This window comes from Camarhynchus parvulus, chromosome 10 (genome assembly GCF_901933205.1).
Source record: "Camarhynchus parvulus chromosome 10, STF_HiC, whole genome shotgun sequence".
NCBI classification, from domain to species: Eukaryota; Metazoa; Chordata; class Aves; order Passeriformes; family Thraupidae; genus Camarhynchus; species Camarhynchus parvulus.
In genome coordinates this window covers 16918222-16938824 of record NC_044580.1, presented here as the reverse complement: position 1 = coordinate 16938824, position 20603 = coordinate 16918222, and the positions used below count along the sequence as shown (strand labels likewise).

The 20603-nt window shown below is 39.1% G+C and overlaps 1 protein-coding gene across 2 annotated transcripts in view; it reads right to left on the bottom strand.

Annotated features, from left to right (window-relative positions):
- Window positions 1-1298: 1298 nt before the first annotated feature.
- LRRC28 (leucine rich repeat containing 28) overlaps window positions 1299-20603 on the bottom strand; it is a 52149-nt gene continuing 32844 nt past the window's right edge. For both annotated transcript variants that reach the window (XM_030955251.1, XM_030955252.1), the window contains 4 exons: window positions 14851-14953; window positions 11250-11425; window positions 8881-9040; window positions 1299-6034 (listed from right to left, as the gene is read on the bottom strand). In XM_030955251.1, coding sequence (XP_030811111.1) covers window positions 5962-6034; window positions 8881-9040; window positions 11250-11425; window positions 14851-14953 — 512 coding nt within the window. In that variant the 3' untranslated portion in view covers window positions 1299-5961. The remainder of the gene's footprint in view (window positions 6035-8880; window positions 9041-11249; window positions 11426-14850; window positions 14954-20603) is intronic.

Sequence of the window (20603 nt, the reverse complement as noted above, 5' to 3'; positions counted from 1 at the left end):
GTAGTCATATTTAGCACCAGGACAGGGCTCCATGAGTGGCAGCTTTCTCTGGCAGAAAGAGCCAGTCAATATTTACATTCCTCATGAACATACAAAAGAGCATCAGGGTACTTGAGAAATTAGCCCTTGATTGCCACTTGGAAGGCATCATCAGAAAGGCAAATCACTTCAGCACCTCCAACAACAGAACTGTTCTTGAGACTCGAGATCTCTCACAGATGTGTCAAGGTCTTTGCCTGGGAGCAGGAGGTGCCTGAAGGGCACAATGGGGGCTGAAAGAGCCTGACGTGAGGGGTTTATTATTTAAAATGTGAAAAGATAAAAAAAGCATATGGTCAACTCCTGCTTTCTTTCTTGCTGAAGCAGCACACAGAAATCTGATAGACCTGAGCCAGCTAGAGGGAATATTGGTGGGGTTCTTCAGTGCAGGATAGAGAGGGTTCTACTGTAACATGAAATTGTTGCTGAAGTGGGGTTCAACCTGGCATTCAAGTTTTCAAAATGTCACCACATAGAACAGCCCTAAATCTTGGCTCAGAAGTCACAAAACATCCAGTGCCGTTCCAAGTGAGATCTCAGCTCCTCTCATTTCCTGCATACAATAGCATTATTCACTCACTGAAGTTTCCACTTAGCTTGCATTTATGCCAAGTACTTTTAATTGCAAAGGAAAAGGATGTTAAGCTCTCCCGTCTTTCTTTCTAATTCATAAGGGACACATCAGTGGCTGGTAAAAGTTATAGGTTAAGGGTTGTTCTCCCATTTATTAAGGGAGTCACATCCTCCTCCTGCTGCCAGGCAAACAGAGGTTACCTCCATTGCAAGGGCAGGAAAAATTACCTTGTCACTTGTAAAATACAAAAAAGACAAATAATTGTAAACTAACTACCAAACAGTCTCCAGGGAAGTCTGGACAGCACCTAAACCTGCAAGGTTTACAACTGATCTGAGTCACCTTGGCCACCACAGGTCTCACTGAAGAATGGATACCCAACACACTCACAGAAATCCAGACAGCATCCAGCTCAAAGAACTCATCACAACATGGAGAGCAGCAGCTTTGACTGAAGCAAAATGCTGCATAGCAAGGAGTGAAACAACTGGAAAAACAGATGCTTAATTTCTACTTATTTTTGGCAGCCTTGTTCCCATGATATCTGTCAAATGAGGAAAAAAAGCTGCTGAATGCTGCTTAGTAAGGAATCCATGAACCACAGCCTCATCTCTGGACTACCAGGGTGGCAGTACAGCCCTACAGAAACTTATTTTCCTTTTGATCAATCCGTGGAAGGGTCTGAAGTAACGTTTCCATATGGGTTTTGTTCCTATTATGCAAGATCTGATGAACTACATTGTCTGAGACAAAGGGATTAAATGAATTGAAGTGGTGTTTTAGGCTTGGGAGTGCTTTTAGTGTCTTCACCCCACCTCTTCAGCCCTGGGACAAGAGACTTATTAGCTAATTACCATGCAAATGAACCAAAATGTAAATTAAATGCTACATTCTAACATAGCTTAATAGTCCCAGGAGCAAGAATTTAGTTAATTTTAATGAATGGTAATTCTATCCAAAAATATAGTTTATTAACAAGCACATACAATAATTCGCACCACTAACTTTAAATAAACCATCTAGCAAGCTCACCTTCACACTAAGTGACATTTGGTTAATACAGAGCAAGAAAGCAATGCACATGTGCTTTCCACAGACACAGAATGAACTCAGTTGCAAACAGAGTTCAAGTTATAATCCAAAAAAGGCAACATAAAAGCAAAAGCCATGAAGACTTCACATGAACATTGCCATTTCTTTCCACCAGACCGTCGGGCTCCTACAAAATAGGTCTGTAATACAAAAAAGTAATAAAAACTCTGGATTCAATTTATTCAGCCTCTTCCATCACAAGTTAACTACAACATTTTGCAACAACATGAGTAGTGTTAAGAGGGAGGTAAGAGGCAAAGATAGTTACATCTTGGAATTATGGAAGTGCAGCTGCAGACAGAGCAGCAGCCATGGATTCTGGTGTAGTCCCAGTTTTTGCAAGAAATACAAAGATGGCAACACACATTCCTCCCTCTCATCAACTAGAACTTGACCCATTGTCCACTGACATCAGGGGAAAAGTTCTTCTGCTACCAGTGGTACTCTGGTGGGCCAAAGTGGCCTCCAAAAGCCAGTTGTCCTCTCTAGTGACAGGTTTGTCACTCTGCAGTCTTCAGCTGGGCTGGGCTGTCAGTAGAACCTGACACGCTGCTCCCACACGGGTGTTAGAACAGTCCTGTGCTCCCCTCAATGCCAGAAAAAGGGATTCAGCAGAATTCAATCTGCAGGAATTGAAGCCAACTTGGCAATAAACAGCACTGCTCTGCTCAGAGCAACATCTCAACCTCACCACAAGCAAGTAAATAGAAGGTTTGTAATGAACCGTGGTAAGAGCCCAGGAGAAGCATCAAAACAGAAAAATACACATTTCTTTATATTAGACCTTGCTCTTTGCACAGGAAAGGGCACTTCTGATCCTTTGAGAGATGATGAGGAAGGTTCCCAGGAACAGTGCTCTGAATGTAACAGTGTCCATGGCAAAAGCACTCAAAAGGATTTTTAAACAAAGCCAGAGATCCCTCCATTTCCTTCATGGCAGAACAAAAAGCTACCTCTATAGAGGGTTTGAATTTTATTAACATGGTGCCTACTATCACAACTTAAACAAAAATTATGCCTGTGAACCCTAATTATAATTGCAGTTAATCTTAGAAAAACTTTATAGTAGTATCAATGAGTTAAAGGCTTATTTTATCTCATCCCTCTCCTGCACCTTTCTCTTTGTAATGCCTTGAGAAAAAAAAAAAACAAACAAAAAACCTTTCCTGCTTCCACCCTAAGTGAAGAATTAAGATCTACTGTTAACAACAAAAAAACTTTTTAGATGGTAATTTTTTTCAACATCTGGCACCTTATGTTTTGCAGTACACAGAAAAAATTACCTAGGTGGGAGCTAACCTGACAAACCAGAGCAAGAAATCAAAAATTACCCAGAAACAAACCAACCAAAGAGAAGTCCAAGCACTGTGGCATCTTGAAAAACCAGTGATGCACAGTTCAATCAGCAGCAAAATCCCTCTCTGCAATTTGCATAGCTGGCTCTCATGCTTGCTGGTTATGAAATACTCTTACAGCAGAACAACTTTAGAAAAATTTGGACAAGTGAGAATGGAGTTATTTTAATCTAGAAGAATATCACCCAAAGATACAGATGAATACAAACACTGTTCATACAAAAAACCCCCAAAACATCAAACATGAACTTAAGCTGCATTCTCAGTCTCTATATTGGCTTTCCCCTTCTTTGTTTTATAAAAATAGGGTATGACATTTCAGCTTCAATTGCATGTTTAAGTCATTTATTTATTGAACATTCCATTCTTGAAATATCATCTATTAAAGTGTTAGTTAAGATTCATCCTGCTTATAGAACAGGCTAAATTTCTTCTGAACTGCACTTGGAGACAATAATAAAGAGACTGATGCAGACTCAATAAGAAATAATTAGATTATGGGAAGAAGAAAAAAAATAAATAAATAGTTATAATAATAAAATCAAGCTTCACTCTTCTTGACTCCTAATAAAACAAATGCTGATGTCTTTTAGGTGATCACAGCCAGATTTAACTCCAAAATAGTATTTACAGACTGAATTCAGATATAAACTGTGATTTCAAGTCTACAACTTGCTATAAAAAGAGGACAAAAACTTCCAAGAAAACATCTCCTTCAAAGACAAAGGAAGCCACAGTAAAAATTAATACTGAAAAAAATCCTGATCAGAGCATTGTATAAAAATTAACATCTGTAACACTACCATAGTTTTTATCATCTGTTTTTAAAAAAGTGGATTCTGTCCTACACTTGCACATTTCTGATACAGATATAATTGTACATGGGCAGTTTACAACTCAGCTCTGAGGTACTGAAGGAAAAGGATAAAGCTGAAGGTGGATTTTCCTGCCTCAGCAGTGAACCCTGTGGGGTGGCTGGGCCTGCTGGGATTCCAACATGGAAACAAACCTGGGAAATGACACAGACAGAACTCCAAAAGCACCAAGGCTGCTTGGACATGGCTCTTTCCCCTACTGCAAGGCAGATTTAATAAATGGGATTTATTTTAGAAAGTTTCACAATTCTTAAGCAGTAGATGATACTTGCATTCCTGAATGATTAAGTTCTACATTTCTTACTGCTAATTCAACTCTCTAAAACCAACCCAATAAAACCAGGAAAAATTTTTACAAGTTACATGCACAACCTAAAAATTCCACCCTCAAAACTGCCTTTTTGGTACTCTTTTAAGCTCTTAAGATACTCTATTTATTGAAGAGATGCCAGGAAGCCTGCAGAGGGAACAAATGCTTCTTTGGCAACAGGAAAACATTTTAATGCCTCCTGCCTTCAAAGTACGCACACCTCACCACAACATATGCTAATACACTACCAAATAAGTCTCTTTATCTTGCCATTTTTATAACAAACTGTTTCATTCATATCTATTTCAGCTTGTAACTACCTACTGCACAGAGCAGCACACTGTGCTAAATCAACAAGTGGTTTATACCTAAGAAATAGAAAGAAAAAAAAAAGAACAAATTATATTAAAAAAAATATTATATATTCAAAAACAAATCAAAAGGGGTCGATCGTGTATAAACTGTTTTAGTATAAAATCAAAATGTTTAGTCACGTAGGCATTTTGGGCCTTTTTTCCATCCTTCATTCTTTATTTAAAATAAACAAGATGTAACAAAAAGAGATTCCCACAAATATGATAGTGAGCGGCAATTTGCACCAAATCTGCCATTAATGTATAAAAACAAATGTCCCAGCCCTTCTGTGCAGGTATCCATGTGTGCAAATATACCTGTGCATGGAGATATACACCTGCTCCTGGATTTCCAGCCTTCTCCAAGGCACACAATCCACTGACACACTTGGACAAATCAGCCAACTGCTGAATCTAGAAAAAGATCAAGACCAGCTCTTTGCAGATCTATAGCCTGCAACTGTAAAAATACAATAAATATAAAGGTTTACTATCATATTACTAGTTGGATTTTTTCCAAGGGAAATTGATACTTAAAGTTGTCTTCTTCCTGAAGAATTCCATGGAACAAAAGGAGCACTATTTCTAAAAATAAAGCAATGAAAATAAAGACAACACACCCTCAAACATGCTGGAGCAAGAGCCCTTAGTGTAGGCATCAGTACCAGCCTTCACTGAAACAGGATCTTCAGTCTCCAGACATATCCTAGGTTACTCCCATTAAATAACTGTGGTATTTAATGATACTAGAAAGAAAGATCTGCTTTTAGCATGTGGATTTAAATACCACAGACAACTGTCAAAGACTTGGTATACAACTGGGATAACTCTCTGCTGCAGTAAACATTAAGATGAGAGAGAGAAAGTAAGGCTGAATTCTATGGAAAAGTCACTGGGATCCATCAAAGGATTTCTGCAGGCTTGCAGCAATACACCTGATTGCAGCTGTACAGGGGAAGAGGATAGGGATGAATAAGTGAAAATTTGTTTGCCATAACTGAACTTTGCTTTTTCCAGTTAGAGGAATGCAACTGCCTCAAATGATGCAATGGGTCAACCTGAAATCAGGCACATTTGAAAAATACTGGAAATCCTGAAGTCAGAGCCTGTGAATGTGTTTGGTTTGTGTGCTGCCTTGGAGGAGAAAGAAATTAATACTTTTAAAAGCTCGGTATTTACACTTCTGAAAAGTTCCTGCAGTTCATCCAGATTTGATAGGGCAGGATTTAAGTGCCTCAGAGTGTTCCTGACTGGGCACTTCTGCTGCTTTGGCACAAGCACACACGGTATTCCAGTACCACGGAGACACGGCATCGAACACAGCTTTACACTGGCACCACTCCTGAGGAGGTTGAAATGTTTATCAACTCAGTAGGTCAAAAGTCTGCAGACACTGGGTGGAGCAGCAGTATGCCACAAAACTAACAGTTGTACTCCTAGAAGAAAAAAAAAACAACAAAAGGGGGGGGGGGAACAGTTGTCAGTAAAGATTAAAGCTCCTGGCTCCATTCCACACAGACAACGTGCTGGTTTGTAAAATACAGGATTAGCCCATCTCCACAGCCCAGAAAAAGCACAGGTTCATTTGCTGTCTCTGAGTGCCTGACACCAAGGCAGGGAAACACTGCAGGGGTTCTCAAAACCTTCCTGGTTTCTTATGCACTGGGTTTAGAGCAGCAGTGTGTGGTTTTTCTCTCTGAGCAGGGTGTGCCTGAGTGTCACAGCCAGCAGGTTTAGCAGCTGACAGGAAAATAGCTGGGCAGCCTCGGCCCTGCTCGTGTGTTTCTTAAATTACTGCTTGTAGGCATGACATGACTGAAGGGCAGTGTCCTCCCTGGTTAGCAGAGTGAACAAGCAGATCTTCAGAAAGGATGAGTGACAGGCAGTGCTGTCACACCGTGCCACGCAGTGCAGCAGGGATGGCACTGTGCAAGTGTGATCCGAGCCTCACAGTGACCCTGCTCCTGCTCCAGCCTGCCAGGGACTGAGATATCTGCCTTCAAAATGTTCAGATCTGTTCTTCACTAACCCAGAAATCACACTTTACCCAGTGCTCACGGCATCTGTGCTTCTTCAGCTACAGAAATGCAGTCCAACACGTAACTCTCCTTCCCTCTAAGAGGATACCGAATGTGATACGGAAATCCAGGCAGGAGTTACTGGCATGGATGTGGCATGTGCTAATCAGTGCTGTTCAAATGCCCAGGATCCTACCCTGTGTGTTTTCATGGTCACTTTAAGCTCTTTAGAACAGAAACCCTGTCCTTCACATCTTTCTAAACCAGCTATCACACCTCCACAATTCCACATAATCTTACCACGTCAAGTGCACAAGCTACAGAGATAAGGATGACAGGCTGCCCTGTTTAGATCTCGTTTTCTGTGGATTTGCATCAAATGTCAGCTACTTAAGATTGGATTCATTAAAGGCATTTTGCAGAACACAGTACATTCTTGTCTAAGGGAAGGAATGATAACTTTTTTTGAAACAAGTGAAAACCATGCAGAAATACGTATTTTTAATTATTACATTTTTGAATGTTAATATAGTGTTCTTCCAAAACAGCTCTAAAGTATGCTTTTGTGGAGTCTTAACTTTCATAATTCCTAAAGGTGTCTACTGATAATGTCTATCATCCTGTAACTGTATCTTCTACAATGAGCAATGCTTAGCAATTAATTACAAAGTAGTCCAAACTCTCACATTGTTGAATTATTCAGGATAATAGATGGATTTAGTGACTAGCCAGTAGTTTTCCATCATTTTCTTAGAAAATGATACTGTTGAATGTTTGAAAGAGATTCTTTATAGCATGATTATAACATGACTAAGAGTATTATGACTGTAATATGGAAGTTAATTATTTCACTCAACATGAAATCCACTGAATTTCGACATATGACTGAAGTGTAACAGAGTGGCAAATTGAAGCGTGCAATCTCTGCAATCAGATCTTTCTAAGAAAGATGGCTTTTCCAAAATAGCGTTTATGCAGCCCTCTGGCTGCTGCCCAGATTTGGCATACCTAAGTTGTTTCATTTCATAAAGCTGAATTGCTTACAAATCAGATGCTTCTCATGTTACAAACTCACAGCAAAACAGGCTGTGATACAGCTGTGTAAAACAGGTACCATCAACCTGAACCACCCATTAGTCTCTTCTCTTTTATTGATGATCTTCCTATGGAAAAGCAGCTTCTTCTTTTTATGGAAGATCAAATCCACTATCAAATCAATGGATTTCCACAGACCAGGAACTAAGTGGTGTTCCTGCATTATACAGGAACTTATACTTTAGGTATATGCTTTGTAATTAATGGCTTGACTTGAATCCTCTAACAAGAATCTAACATCACCTTTGCTTGTTTAACTCCAAGTGGCTTAGCTTTAAACCCCCTTTATTACCTTTCAAATAGCACAAGCTGAAATTCCTCAGATGATGCTTTTCCACTGCAGAAACTGGATTCATTGATATTATGGCTCATGGAAGGCTACAGTATCCACTCAGACTAATAAGGATTAGGGAAAGAATCACTGCAAAGCAATCAGGGCTCACCTTAAAGGTATTTTATATCTTTATCTACATGAAGGCAACATTCCCTGAACCATATCCCTATTTTGAGTCCCTTCTATGACTGCACTGTCCAGTAGGTCCAGCAAGTCTGTGTGGGCTTGTGCACTTGACTTGTGAATCCTGCAGACACTTTCACAACTGCTACAACCATAAAACTGAAGTGTTATTAAAAACATGTATTGCTACAGAATGTATGTTTCTATGCAGAATGCTTCCACAGCATATCTCAAGTTAATTAGTGTGGAAATTAAAACAAGAGTATTTTACTGCAGAACATTTTAATTAAGCTCTAGCTTTAGAGTTTTTTTCCATCTCGATCCTGCCGCACTTTTTGTTTGGTGGTGGCAATCTGAAGTCAGAGACCATCAGGGCAATTACTGGTGTTAGGTACCACTTCCTTCCCAGGGCATAGAGCTGCCAGGCATGTGCTGCACTACCACAAACAGCCCAATCCCATCCTATCCAAACCCTTTCCTGTCTTACACCAGGCTGAGACAAGCATATCTGAAGACCCTTTTAAGAGTCTAACAGAAATATTTTGGTTGACTCATGAATAAAATATTTGTCAATGTATACATACAATCACAGGCTAGGGACTTTGGATCTGAAATGCTAAGTTTTAAAAAAAAAATCCTTAAGAATATGCTTTGTTCCATAAGGTGTTTTTCTTCCTAAATGAAACCCCAGTGTAATTTCCTGTATAATTACCCTTGATGCAATCCTGCCATTGGAGTTTCCCTCAAGGGAAAGAGCTTTGGGTAGACAATGGTAAACATAGGCTGGCTGCAGCGGTGGCAGTGTCCCAAGGGACAGCGCAACAATTCCAAGAAGCTTTTGGGTAGTGAGATTGGAGTCAGAAAGTTTAAATCTAGAGAAGAAAAGAAACAAAAAATATTTATAATAAAATGATTGCATGATAAAGGCAAACACAAGCATGATCCATGAACAATTCAGAAAACAGCTGCCTCACATTCTTAAGGTTTTGTCAAAACAACAATGAGGTAATACAAATTACCACAATTAAAGTGAGGCACATAATGCTTTCCATGTCTAAATTCAAAAAGCTGAAATTAAATGTACAAGTTTAGCATCTGTGGGCATAAGTTTAACTGGGCTAAAATACCCAGGTGAAAATATTATAGCTTGAGCAAATATTAGAAAGGATTAAAAGATCATGAAGGATTTTTAGACACAGAGATATATCTAGACAGATGTTTAGTAACTAATAACAATACAACATTATGCAAAGGACATCAGTAGTATTTTATTAAAATATTTCAGCAACCAATCCAGCAGGATAGCTAACCTCGCTACAAAGCCCAAACTCCACCATCAGCAAAAAGAGATTTGCAGTATTTGGAATTACTTGAAATTCAATCCAGCCCAGCATAATTCTCACAGGCCCAACCAAAGAGACCACTCTAAAAAGATCGATACATTCCTCATCTGTTAAGTGTTCCCCCACAGCCTACAGGATGCCATCATTTTCACCAAAAGGGACTCCAGGGTCATTTCCTGGGAAAGAGCCATCACCTTCCCAGGCCTGGCCCAAACCACACAGTGTTTTATAAATTAAACCTCACATGCTAATCTCCATCTAGAAACTGAGAGACAGCCAAGACAGGTGAGTGAGTTTAGGTGCTGAGTAATCAAGACAAGATGCAGTACCTGATAAATCAGTTTTATGGTATCACACTGGTTTCAGCTTTCCACCACTGCAAGGCTGAACCCCAGACACAATGTACCACAAGGGCCCCAAGGAGGGGACGAGCAGGACATGTGCATCAGAAAGAAAAGGTCACACTCTATAGCCAAGCAAAGACTGAGGAAAAGTAGTCCAGTCACTTCTGTCACTTCCCCAGCAGCTGCCAAGTATTTAACAGCACTCTTGAAACTGCAAATTTAGGCAGTGACAGATGAAATCTGCTACTTTAATCATATGTGCCACCTGCTTCCCCAGCACAGCATTATCATACACACCTGTCTGACACAGGCCCTGCTCCTGCTCACCAAAACTGGGCTGCTGCAGTGCTAATGCCCACAGTCTTTAATAAGGTCACTCAGAACAGGGCATAGCTATGGGTGGGTGTATATGGATATATAAATCCATCCTTTTCAGGTTCTGCATCTTGGCTGAAAATTGGTGTAACCCTCACAGCCTTGTATAAAACAGTTTACAAACCAGTCCTTAAACTGATTTTGCAGTATCACCTTCCCATTCCCACACCAAAGTTCACTGGCATCCTCAGGAACCATCCACACAGCTGGATTCCAGAAATGACTGTGCAAGTCACAAGCGGGTGAGAAAAGGCAGACCTCCTAGTACACTTCTCCTGGCAAAGCAGTGAGGATTTACTCCAGGGGCCAAGGTACAAAGAGACCCTTTCCATAACCCCTCTAATCCTCCCACTGGAACTCTCTACTCTTCCGCTTTCTCCTTTGACCTTTAAATCTGAGAGTTCCCAAGATAGCATCAACAGTGGGGAGTCACAACACATCCAGATCTGAGAGGATCTGCAGGTTATCATCGGATATTGCTAACTCATGTGATTGCATGATGCAGAACCAGATGAGCCAAGGGCCACTTTAGAGCAGAGAGCCTGAATTGGGGCAGAACTAAAGCAGCTCAGCTGTCACGCTGTGCTGAAATGGCCGAGGGCTGCTCGCATTTCTTCTGCCTTATGTATAACAAGTCTGCCAGTTTAGGAGTGTGCTGCCTGGCAAGGAGCTGCATTGTTGGCTGATGCATCTGATCTTGCCTCAGGAACTGTATTTCTCATCTCCTATCTCCATTAAAGAGTTTCTCCTGCAAAAAAAAGTGTCCTTCTTCATAGAGGCTTCAAGTAAGAAACCATTTATAAGCACCACTTGACCTCAGCAATAGTCTTTGGAAATCTGGTTTTTGATATTGGACATTTTTGTTCTAATGCAGCATTTCAAACATAATGTGATTAAATAAATCTTTTAAAATATAAATCCTTGCCCAAGCCTTTGAAGAACTGTTAAAAATGTTCCTATCACTGCCAGAAAACACTTTCACTCCTTCTGTAATCTGAAGAAAGCAGAAAATCTCATACCTTTCAAAAACCTGTAGTAGGTGTTATAGAGGGTCCTCATGGCCAGTTCTTGCAAAGGCAGGACATGATCTGTTTCTGTCCCTATAGATTTCACCTCTGCTGGCAGGAACACAGTTAACTGGCCTGATGAAAAAGAGAGCAGTTTCACCTCTGAAACTTGAATTGAAGAACCACAACTAGAAGGACACAAGACATTTAGAAAGTGGTTAGAAAAAAAAGAACAAAAGTAACTTTACAGGGAAACCCAGATGACCAACCCAAAGCAAGTCTGATACTGTTCTCCAGTGCAGCACCCCTCAAGGATTCCTTGCAGAGAGCAGTGCATGGTGGGGTTGACCTTTAAAGGTCCCTCTCAAACTATTCTATGATTCTATGTTTCTACAGATTCCCACCTTCTGTGATGTGCTAGACATGGGACATTTGGAGAAATTACTCATCAAATAACATAAAGAAATGAGAACACACCCAAGGGGGTGAACCACGTATGCTACGTGCCCATCACTCTGCCCACGTGACAATCTCTTTTAGTCTCTCGTTACTAAATCCTTCACTGAGGGGGGCAGTTTCCTACCCAACAGTTTGCTTCCCATATCTTGGATCAACCAGCTGAAAACAATCATGGATTTCTTAACCATAACACATGAGGCAAACTCCAGCCCCCCAGAAAAATGTATTTTAAGTGCCACGGGGTGATTCTGTACTACACCTTTCCCCATCCACACAGTTCCCTTGGAGGGCATGGCGTGGGCAGACGAAGGAAAAATAAAAACAACAGTCATGCTGTAGTGGGAAGATATCCTAATAAGTCTATTAGCCTTGCCCTTCCCAAATCATATATGGAAATGGGAGGTTATTTGGATCCAGAGAGAGAAACTTAGCTTGTAGTAAAAATAAGAACTCTTTACGTGATCCCTGTTGCAAGCGATCATACCAGAGAGACACGCATAGGAAAATTCTACTAAGAGGTTGGGGAAGTCAACAGGGGAATTGGAATTGTTTATGACAACTGAAATTTGAAGCCAAGAGCAACTTGTTAGGGCCAGTCCTAACAAATGGAACAGAAACACAAATTTGTCAGCCTTCCCAGATATTAGACCTAAAACGGAGGTAACCACTCTCAACCTTATCAGATGTGAAAGAAGTCTCACAGTACTTCTCTGACAACAAAGAATCTCATCTCTTCTGATTAAAGGAGAAACAGCCCAGAGAATCAACCAAAAAACAGCAGCATTAAACAGCAAGCAAGTCAATAAGCCTCTTGCTAAATATTTAATACTTTCCCATTAGTGAGGTTAAAATATAAGTGGGAATTCAGAGATCCAGCATTCCAACGATCCATTCCCAATGAGTTAGTTATCACAATAAATAAATCTATAATGTATTTTCAAGCTGAATAACTCCATACCAACCTCACTAAGGAACAAACCCTGAACTCACTACAGCCTCTGCAGTTCAGAGCTGGGACATTTGGTCTACTTCATGTAAAGGGTGAGGCTATTAATGCCACACACAAAATCCATGGAGGTTAAAAACTGGAATAGAGGATGGCCTAAACAGCTGGGGAAAAATAGGAGCTGCAGAAGAAGCCTGGTGGATAAATAAGTGAGGGGGAAAAAAAAGCTGAAACCACCTATTGGCTGCCTTCAACAAGACTGACAAATCCCTAACTGGGGACTATGAAATCCAATCTGCAAAAAATAAGATCAAAATTTATTTTGAGTGCTGAGATCATCACCTCTCATATAAAAGACTTTTTTCAGTCAGTCTGACTGCAGGATGCCCAGACAGAGATTCAATACTTACACAAGGCAATTTATATTCTATTTTCAGAAATCAAGCTTTATGTCAGTAACAGCAGCTTGTCAGATTTTATTCTCCAGTGGAGGGCCAGACAGAGCACTAAAGCCTGGATCTTCAACTCTTGCCTGACCCATGAAAACCTTAGCCTGGTTACTAATGCTTTCTTGGAAAGAACACAGAAATTCTTCACATGACCATTATTACACAATTTTAAAGTCTCTTAGCACATTATCAAATAAAACCTTTGGTTTCTTAACAATATATATGTGCTCTTCTCATACTGGAATTTTTTCTTAAAAATAATTTGTAATGTTTCAAGATAGTTTCACAACAAAGACAAGGATCTGTTTGGTGCACAAATAAAAATATTTTTCTTACTAGAAATTATCTCCTTTTACCATTCATTATTAAGGAAGAAAATCACTTTTCATTCCACAGAGGCATTACAAGAATTAATTTCATTGCAACACTTGCAACTCCTTTAGTCTCTTCTATACCAGATTTTTAAGACTAGATTTTATAATTCTGTACTAGATTTATAATATAATATCAGAGACAGTAGCAGGTGGTCTCACCAGCACTGTACATGTAAGAACAGCAAAAAGAACTGGTAGGATCTTCACAAAGGTCAGTGCAAAGATAAAATTCTTTTCACTGAGTATAAAATGAAAACTTAAAACTTAAAAAAAGAAGACATGGTTGTTGTATAAAACCACCTGAAATAGGCAGGACAGTTGGACCATCTCCGGCATTATCATTACTATTTTTGGTCACAATCACTACAATTCTGTTAAATTTAAGGTCAATTTAATGTCTGTCTAACAATTTACAATCAGTTCTGAAAGAAAAAAGGCTAGAATTTCTCCTTCCTGAAAAACAAAATTAGTAAAAGCTTGCGAGTCACACAGTTCAGCAGAACTGTAATCCAACTGCAAGTATTTAAATATCACCAAGCAGCTGACATGGGAATATTAGAAAAACCTTAAAATGCCAAGACTCAGCATCTCCCATATTGCAGCAGAGTGCAGGCTGTAGAGAGGGAATTTATATTTAATGCGAGATCTGCTGAGAGTGAGCATACCAGAAATTTATAATTAGATGGTAATGGGGACAATCCTCTTCTGATCAGTTTTACACCAGTAAGGCTCCATTCATCAGGGGTGCTGATCCTAATTTATGCCAGTGTCAGGGCAGAAAGAATTAAGCCAGTGTCCTACACAGACCACTTTTTTCTTGCATTCTAACCACAAACATGAGACAGCCCAGGATATTTTTAAAATCCACATGTAAAAATAAACCTGTCAATCCATACCTAAAAAAAGTCACTTTAGTTAGTAGGTACCAAGACCTACAAGAAGCTGATACGGGGATGTAAAATGAGTGAAGGAGCTGTACATAACTTTTCAAGATATGACCAACAACTTACAGAAATGTGAGCACTTAGAAACAAAGAGATGCTGCAATATATTATAATAATTTTGTTCCTTCTTTAGTTCTGGAAACTCTGTGAAGCCTACACTCTTGGCCAACTTTTAAAGTCAGCTCTAGACCTTACATTATTATTACAAATTCTTTCAGAGTAACTTCACTGTTATGCCTTAATACTAATATAGTCAAAAGTCAGCAATTAACACAGAAGATTTATTACAAAAACAAATCAGAGTAGGGAGCTGCAGTAATCCCCTCCAAGTAACATCAGCTCTGAATCAATCACAGACACACAAAAAATAACCAGCTGCATCACACAGGAGAAGTTTTACAAGGACAGGTACACAATGAATCTGAATGAATTCATACCTACCCACAGCAAGCAATGACTTTATTATACAGATAAGATGGGAGGCCTTTCAGGTGAATGTTCTTATCCACATAAACACACTGGAGCTCTCGAGAACGACCTAAATCTGGGTTTAGAAAACAAGAAAAGTCAAGGGGAGAAAGGATGACATAGTGACAATTATAAGCAAAGCCAATTCTCTTTAATTATAAATAAGCTAATCAGACTCACTGTAAGCAAACATAAATTAGTACTTCTCAGTTGTAAAATTTCAGCCAATGGTTTTATTATGGATGAGCTGAAAAGCTGTTTAGAAGCAAGCATTTCAAATTACTAAAACAAAACAAAGCCCCCTTTCAGAAGCCCTGAAAATCCCATTATAAATAATTAAATTTTAACATTGACAAACTCTGAAGTCAGTTTGAAGAAGCAAAGGGACAATTGATTTCAAATCCTCCGTGCATACTTCAAGTTCATAAGGTCAAACCTGCTTTCATTAACTGGCCTCATGTCAGTGAAATCACAGCTTCTCTATCTTTGGGAAAGTGGGCAAGACAGACACAAGAATGTGCTCTGTCCCCCTCCTTCTCTTGTCCAAGGAGAGATCCTTGCTGGGATTCATTAGCCTTAACCAAATACAAGTGCAGTCATTCAGAAATGAGTCTGTGTGATGCAGTGAAGTACAGAGCCCCAGAAAACACAAAGCACTAAACTGCAGAATGTTAGACATCAAAAGTTGTGGCTGCAATAAATGATCAATACTTCTGCAGGTGTGCTGATTGCATTACTGCTCTTAAAATATTCATGGCTGGTAGTCAAAAGAAGCAAGTACAGCATGATTAAGTAATGCCTTCATGGACTAGAAATCTATTAAGATACCTCTGGATAGAAGCATTATCAGTATGGATCTATTTTATTTTGCTTAGAAAATTAAAATTAAATGGGAAAATTTAGGTTTCTTGGAAGAATTCTCAGAAATGAGAATTTTGCTTATTAGCAAGGTCTAGTGAGTGGTAAAACTGTCTGCTATTAAAAGAAGTGAAAAACAAATGAGAGACATTTCAAAGGACACCAAACTGAACTAAACAGAAAAGTCTGAAAGAGTTCTGGACTAATAAGAAAGCTGATGTGTAGGATCAGCTGGGCAGCCCAACTCATCTGGCACTCCCATGCCCTTGGAGACACTGGGTAGGAAAAGGCTGCTATGTTTAGTGCAAAGCACAAACCAGGAGAACAAAGTCTGAAAGCCTCTGCCCGGGATGGGAGAGCTGTGACCCAGACAAACTGCATCATGAAAAACACAAGTAATCTGTGTGCCTCCCAGCTTGTTAAACTTTCATGAGGACCTTAGAGAGACTAAGATAAACAAGCATTTGGCTGCATCAGCCACGTCAAGACAATACTAATATTGACTAATTCTGACTTCCATCTTTATCAGTTACCTTGGCTGGCAGAAATAAGGGTAACTGGAGAAATGGGCACAGCTTCTGTGCCCTTTGTAATCATGACCAAGAATAAAAATTAAAACAAATCCCATAATATTTCTATTCAGAAATTCTATTTGGAATACTGATCTCTTCTCATTCCCTGCTATAACAATAGGTAATACAAACCCTTCTTTATTGCTGAATAGTTTTATTGTACACAAGAGCCCTAAATACCACTTAGTGCAGATATTTTGAGTGATCCCTCCCCAGATGTGTGTCCATCTGAAAATATACTGAATCTCTTCAGCTATCACCCATTTGAATGGCAGCTGTGAGCACCAGAAGCCTTAAAAGTTTGTGCTGAGGAGTGGCACAATATCAAATCTTTGATATAAAGAACAAGTGATGATACCAACAGAAAACCAAGGGACTCCTTTTCTAAAATGAAAGTGTTAACAAAGAAAAAAATGAATTTTGGGTTTTTCTCCCCTTTAACACAGACCCTTACTTTGCAACAGTCTGTGGGGGTTTCAGGGACCATAATCTGGGCTTTGTTCAAAGCAGAGTCACTGGACATCAAGGGACACATTCAACCATCACATGGTGCTTTGACCCTGCCCCAGAGACATTCCAGCTCATAGAACTATCTGCTGCATCCATCAAGTGTCCTGCCTCAGGATGGGAGCACAAATCCCTCTGCTGACTGATGGGCACTGCTGGAGATGCTGCTGAGCACCACCTCAACCAGATGATTTATTTGGGCTCACTAGTGCAGGGCTGAAAATAGTTTAGTGAAGTTCTGGGATATTTTTAGATGAAACAAAACCCCATTGTTATCCTACAATGAATAAAAATACTGCAACACAGAAGCAATGTAACACAATAAAATATTGTAAGGCTGGTGAGGAATCAGCCAACACAATTTAAAGCAGGTAGCAGGTGGATGGGACATGTAATGTTCAGAGAATGTTCCCTTGTGTTGCAGAAGCCAGTTAGACTAAAACCAGTAGGAAACTATGGGTTGCTGGGGTAGCTTGAATGTGCTACTGTTTAACTTATTAATTTAGAGAATGGCAGAAAATTTTTAAAAGAGGCTCATCTTGCTGGTTTCTACACAGATGTATGCAAATGGGCTGAAAATCAGGCAAGTCAAAAAAAGCCCTAAAGCTGTTCTTTTCATATGCACTGAGAGGGGGGAGTGAGGCTGCATCTCATCTCTTCCCTCTGTCTTTATCTTATGCTATGTTTAGATTCTAAGTTCTGAGTTGACTGCATTTCCTAGGTAATTAAAGCAAATTTTTGGATGTTAGACAAAATATCTCAGTAGGAAAAATTCAATTCCCAAAGCCAAATAGCCTGTAACTATAAATGTTCCTTTGATAGAGTTTCTTTGCATTAAATAACCAAGCATCTTCTAGACTCCAAAAGATTTTTTCCCAGTTTCAAACATTATCCATAAAGTTTAAATTTTAATAAATCATCACTTTGAAAGGCTCTTTGTATCCAATCCACATTAATTTTTATGTCTTATATCAGCCAACAAATATTGTTAAAAGTTCTCTAAAAACCATGCTTCTGAAGAACTCGGTGCAATAAGGAAGCTGCCCATCTCTGAAAAGGCTAAAGCTACAAAGAAGGTTTTCATGTGGCTTTTGCAAGCACTGTACTGTGTCTAAAACATTTCCACTTTCCTCCTTCCAGCCTCCCAGATCAAAGACCTCTCTCCCAGAAATGACCAAATGCCATGAGTCCTGAACAAACCCCAATTCTATTTTTTTTCTTTTTCTCCCTCTTTTTTTTTTCCTTTTTTTTTTTTTTAACCTCAGGGCCCTGGCATATGCATTCCACATGGTTGAAGATGGAACAAAAGCCCTTGTGTGGCTGCACTGATGCTCTTTTAACCATACTGTGAGGGCATGGACACAAAAGCAGCACATACTGAGGTAGAATAAGACCTTTGTTTACTGTGCACTGATAATTACTAGACCCATTTTCTAAAGAAAAAGTGCACATAAACCCTCAAATAAAATGATATAATACTGAATATTTGCTGTCATAACATCCCCTGTACTGCCAGTACACTTCAGAATTTATGGCCTATTTTAATTATATTTGTACTTTATTACACAAATGATTTTTATTTTTGCAGTGTCATCAGATTCACATTTCTGCTTGCAGTGGAATTTGTTTTCAGGCACTCGAGCACTCGGTAATGCTAAAAATTTAAAGTTAATTTTCTGTCAAAAGACAATTTATGTTGTAAGTAGACTGATATACAATGATCAGCAGATTCCTAAGACCATTTACTAAGGGAGCATGAAGTTACCATGACAATAATACAACTGTTCAGGATGCAGCTTCCAGTTCAACTTATACATAGAATTTCTGGAATTGTTCTTAAAAATTAGTTTATTAGGAAGACCCAAGTGCCGAGATCCATGGTGTCTCATTTCTTTCAGTATAAACTGAAATACTCAAAAATAATTTTTACAAAACACTTGCATATCCAAGATTTAGGTGCATTCTGCAAAACAAATTACTAATTCACTATTGTTTACCCATCTGTTTGTTTACGGTCCTGTTCTGAAAGTCAGGGAGTGGGATCAGGTATTTTTGCTGTATTTTAAAACTGATTAACAGTGTTACACTGTTTTTCCCAAGACACATGTGCCTGCAAACTTAAAAGAATGTACAGGGCAAAGAACCTCCTGATCCCTGTCCAGCAGGGCTGTGCTGCTGCTGGAATAAATCTTGCACCCATCAATCCAGGAACAGCAAATGCAGATTTCCACTACACTTCACAAGAGGCTCTGCTGGCAGCTACGAGGGACAAACCTGGACAAGGCAGAACAGACTCCTGGTTGACAGAGTAGATGTCACCCACCACGTGAAATAAATGAAGTAAATAATGCTTTAATAAGCATTAAGCAATTTGTTTCAAACATATTTCTTTTAACATGGACACATCTAATAAAAAAGGAAAAAACCTCAACCATTCTGTCAGGAGATGAATAAATTCTCTGCTTTTCAACACAGCTCTCTAACTGCAAAAAATTGTTTTGACAATATTTGCTTGACTATCACTTGAAAGTATTTTTGCAGTATTTTTCACCATTATTTAGCATCCTTATCAGTCATTAACTGGTAAAGTGAAGTTGGATGTAAGAATACACACAAAAGCCCCACCAGCCAACATGTGCAGCAAGCAGAAGTAATGTTACAATTATGCCTTAACTTCAGCAATACTCCAAGACAAATATTTTCCCAAGCAACAGAAGATAGATTTAATCTTTCTGCTTTTCAATGCACTCTCTCTTCTACTTTATTTCATCACATCTTGACCACTCTGAAGCCTTCTGATTCTTCAGAGGAAGGATTAAACATTTACATTTATACTGTGCTGCTTTTCCTCTGAACTCTAGGATTTATGATTCAGTTTCATATCCACAGATAGCAAATTATCTCCAAATGTTCACCAGTGAGTCACTATTAAGAACTACTGAACAAGGTCAATTGACAGTCTTTGATGTTTCCCGTTATTTTAAAAGTTCCTTTTGCATGTTTTGAATTTGAGTCTAAAAATAAAGAAAAAAGAAGGTGTGTCATTATATTAGAGATTTATTTCCTCCTTTTGAACTTAAAACTTTGGCAGATCTATGGCTCATCCAGGTCACGGCTCGCTCACAGGTAAGCTACTAGTGCAGTGCAAAAGTAGCAAAAACTTCTATCCTTTAAAATTTCACATCTCATCTTACTGAATTTTTGCAAAATTAAAATTGTTTAACTTCCTCTCTCATGGGAGTTAAAATATTTGCCAAAATAAGGGAAGGCAATTTGCTTGTTTTAGTAGTGTGGAATCTGGATGATGCATCCTGGAACTCGTTTTCTCATTTATATAATGACATATGCTGGGACATAACTGCAACACTTTGTCTGGAGACATTATTTGCAACTTACTTTCCAGCAATAAAAACTAAGGTGATAAAAAATTCAGAAAGATCAGTAAGTTCTTTAAAAACTGAACTGCTAGTACTGAAAAGATTAAGTTAAACCTATACAAGGTAATTAATTTAGAAATTATGATCTCATTTTTAGCCATCTCAATTTCCAGCTTCTTTCCAATGTGATTATCATAACTTAATCTGCACCTAATTAACACCAAACTCTGTATTCTAGAAAAAGTATTAATGGCTATTCAGATGGCAGGGCAGCTCTGCATGTGTGTCTGTATCTCAGCTGAGATTAGCCCGTGGCAGGGCTGAAAAGTGACAAGTTCAGGAGGAGGATTTGTTTTTCCCAAAGGGAACACACAGTGACTGCCCCCAACAAACCCCCACACACTGACTGCAC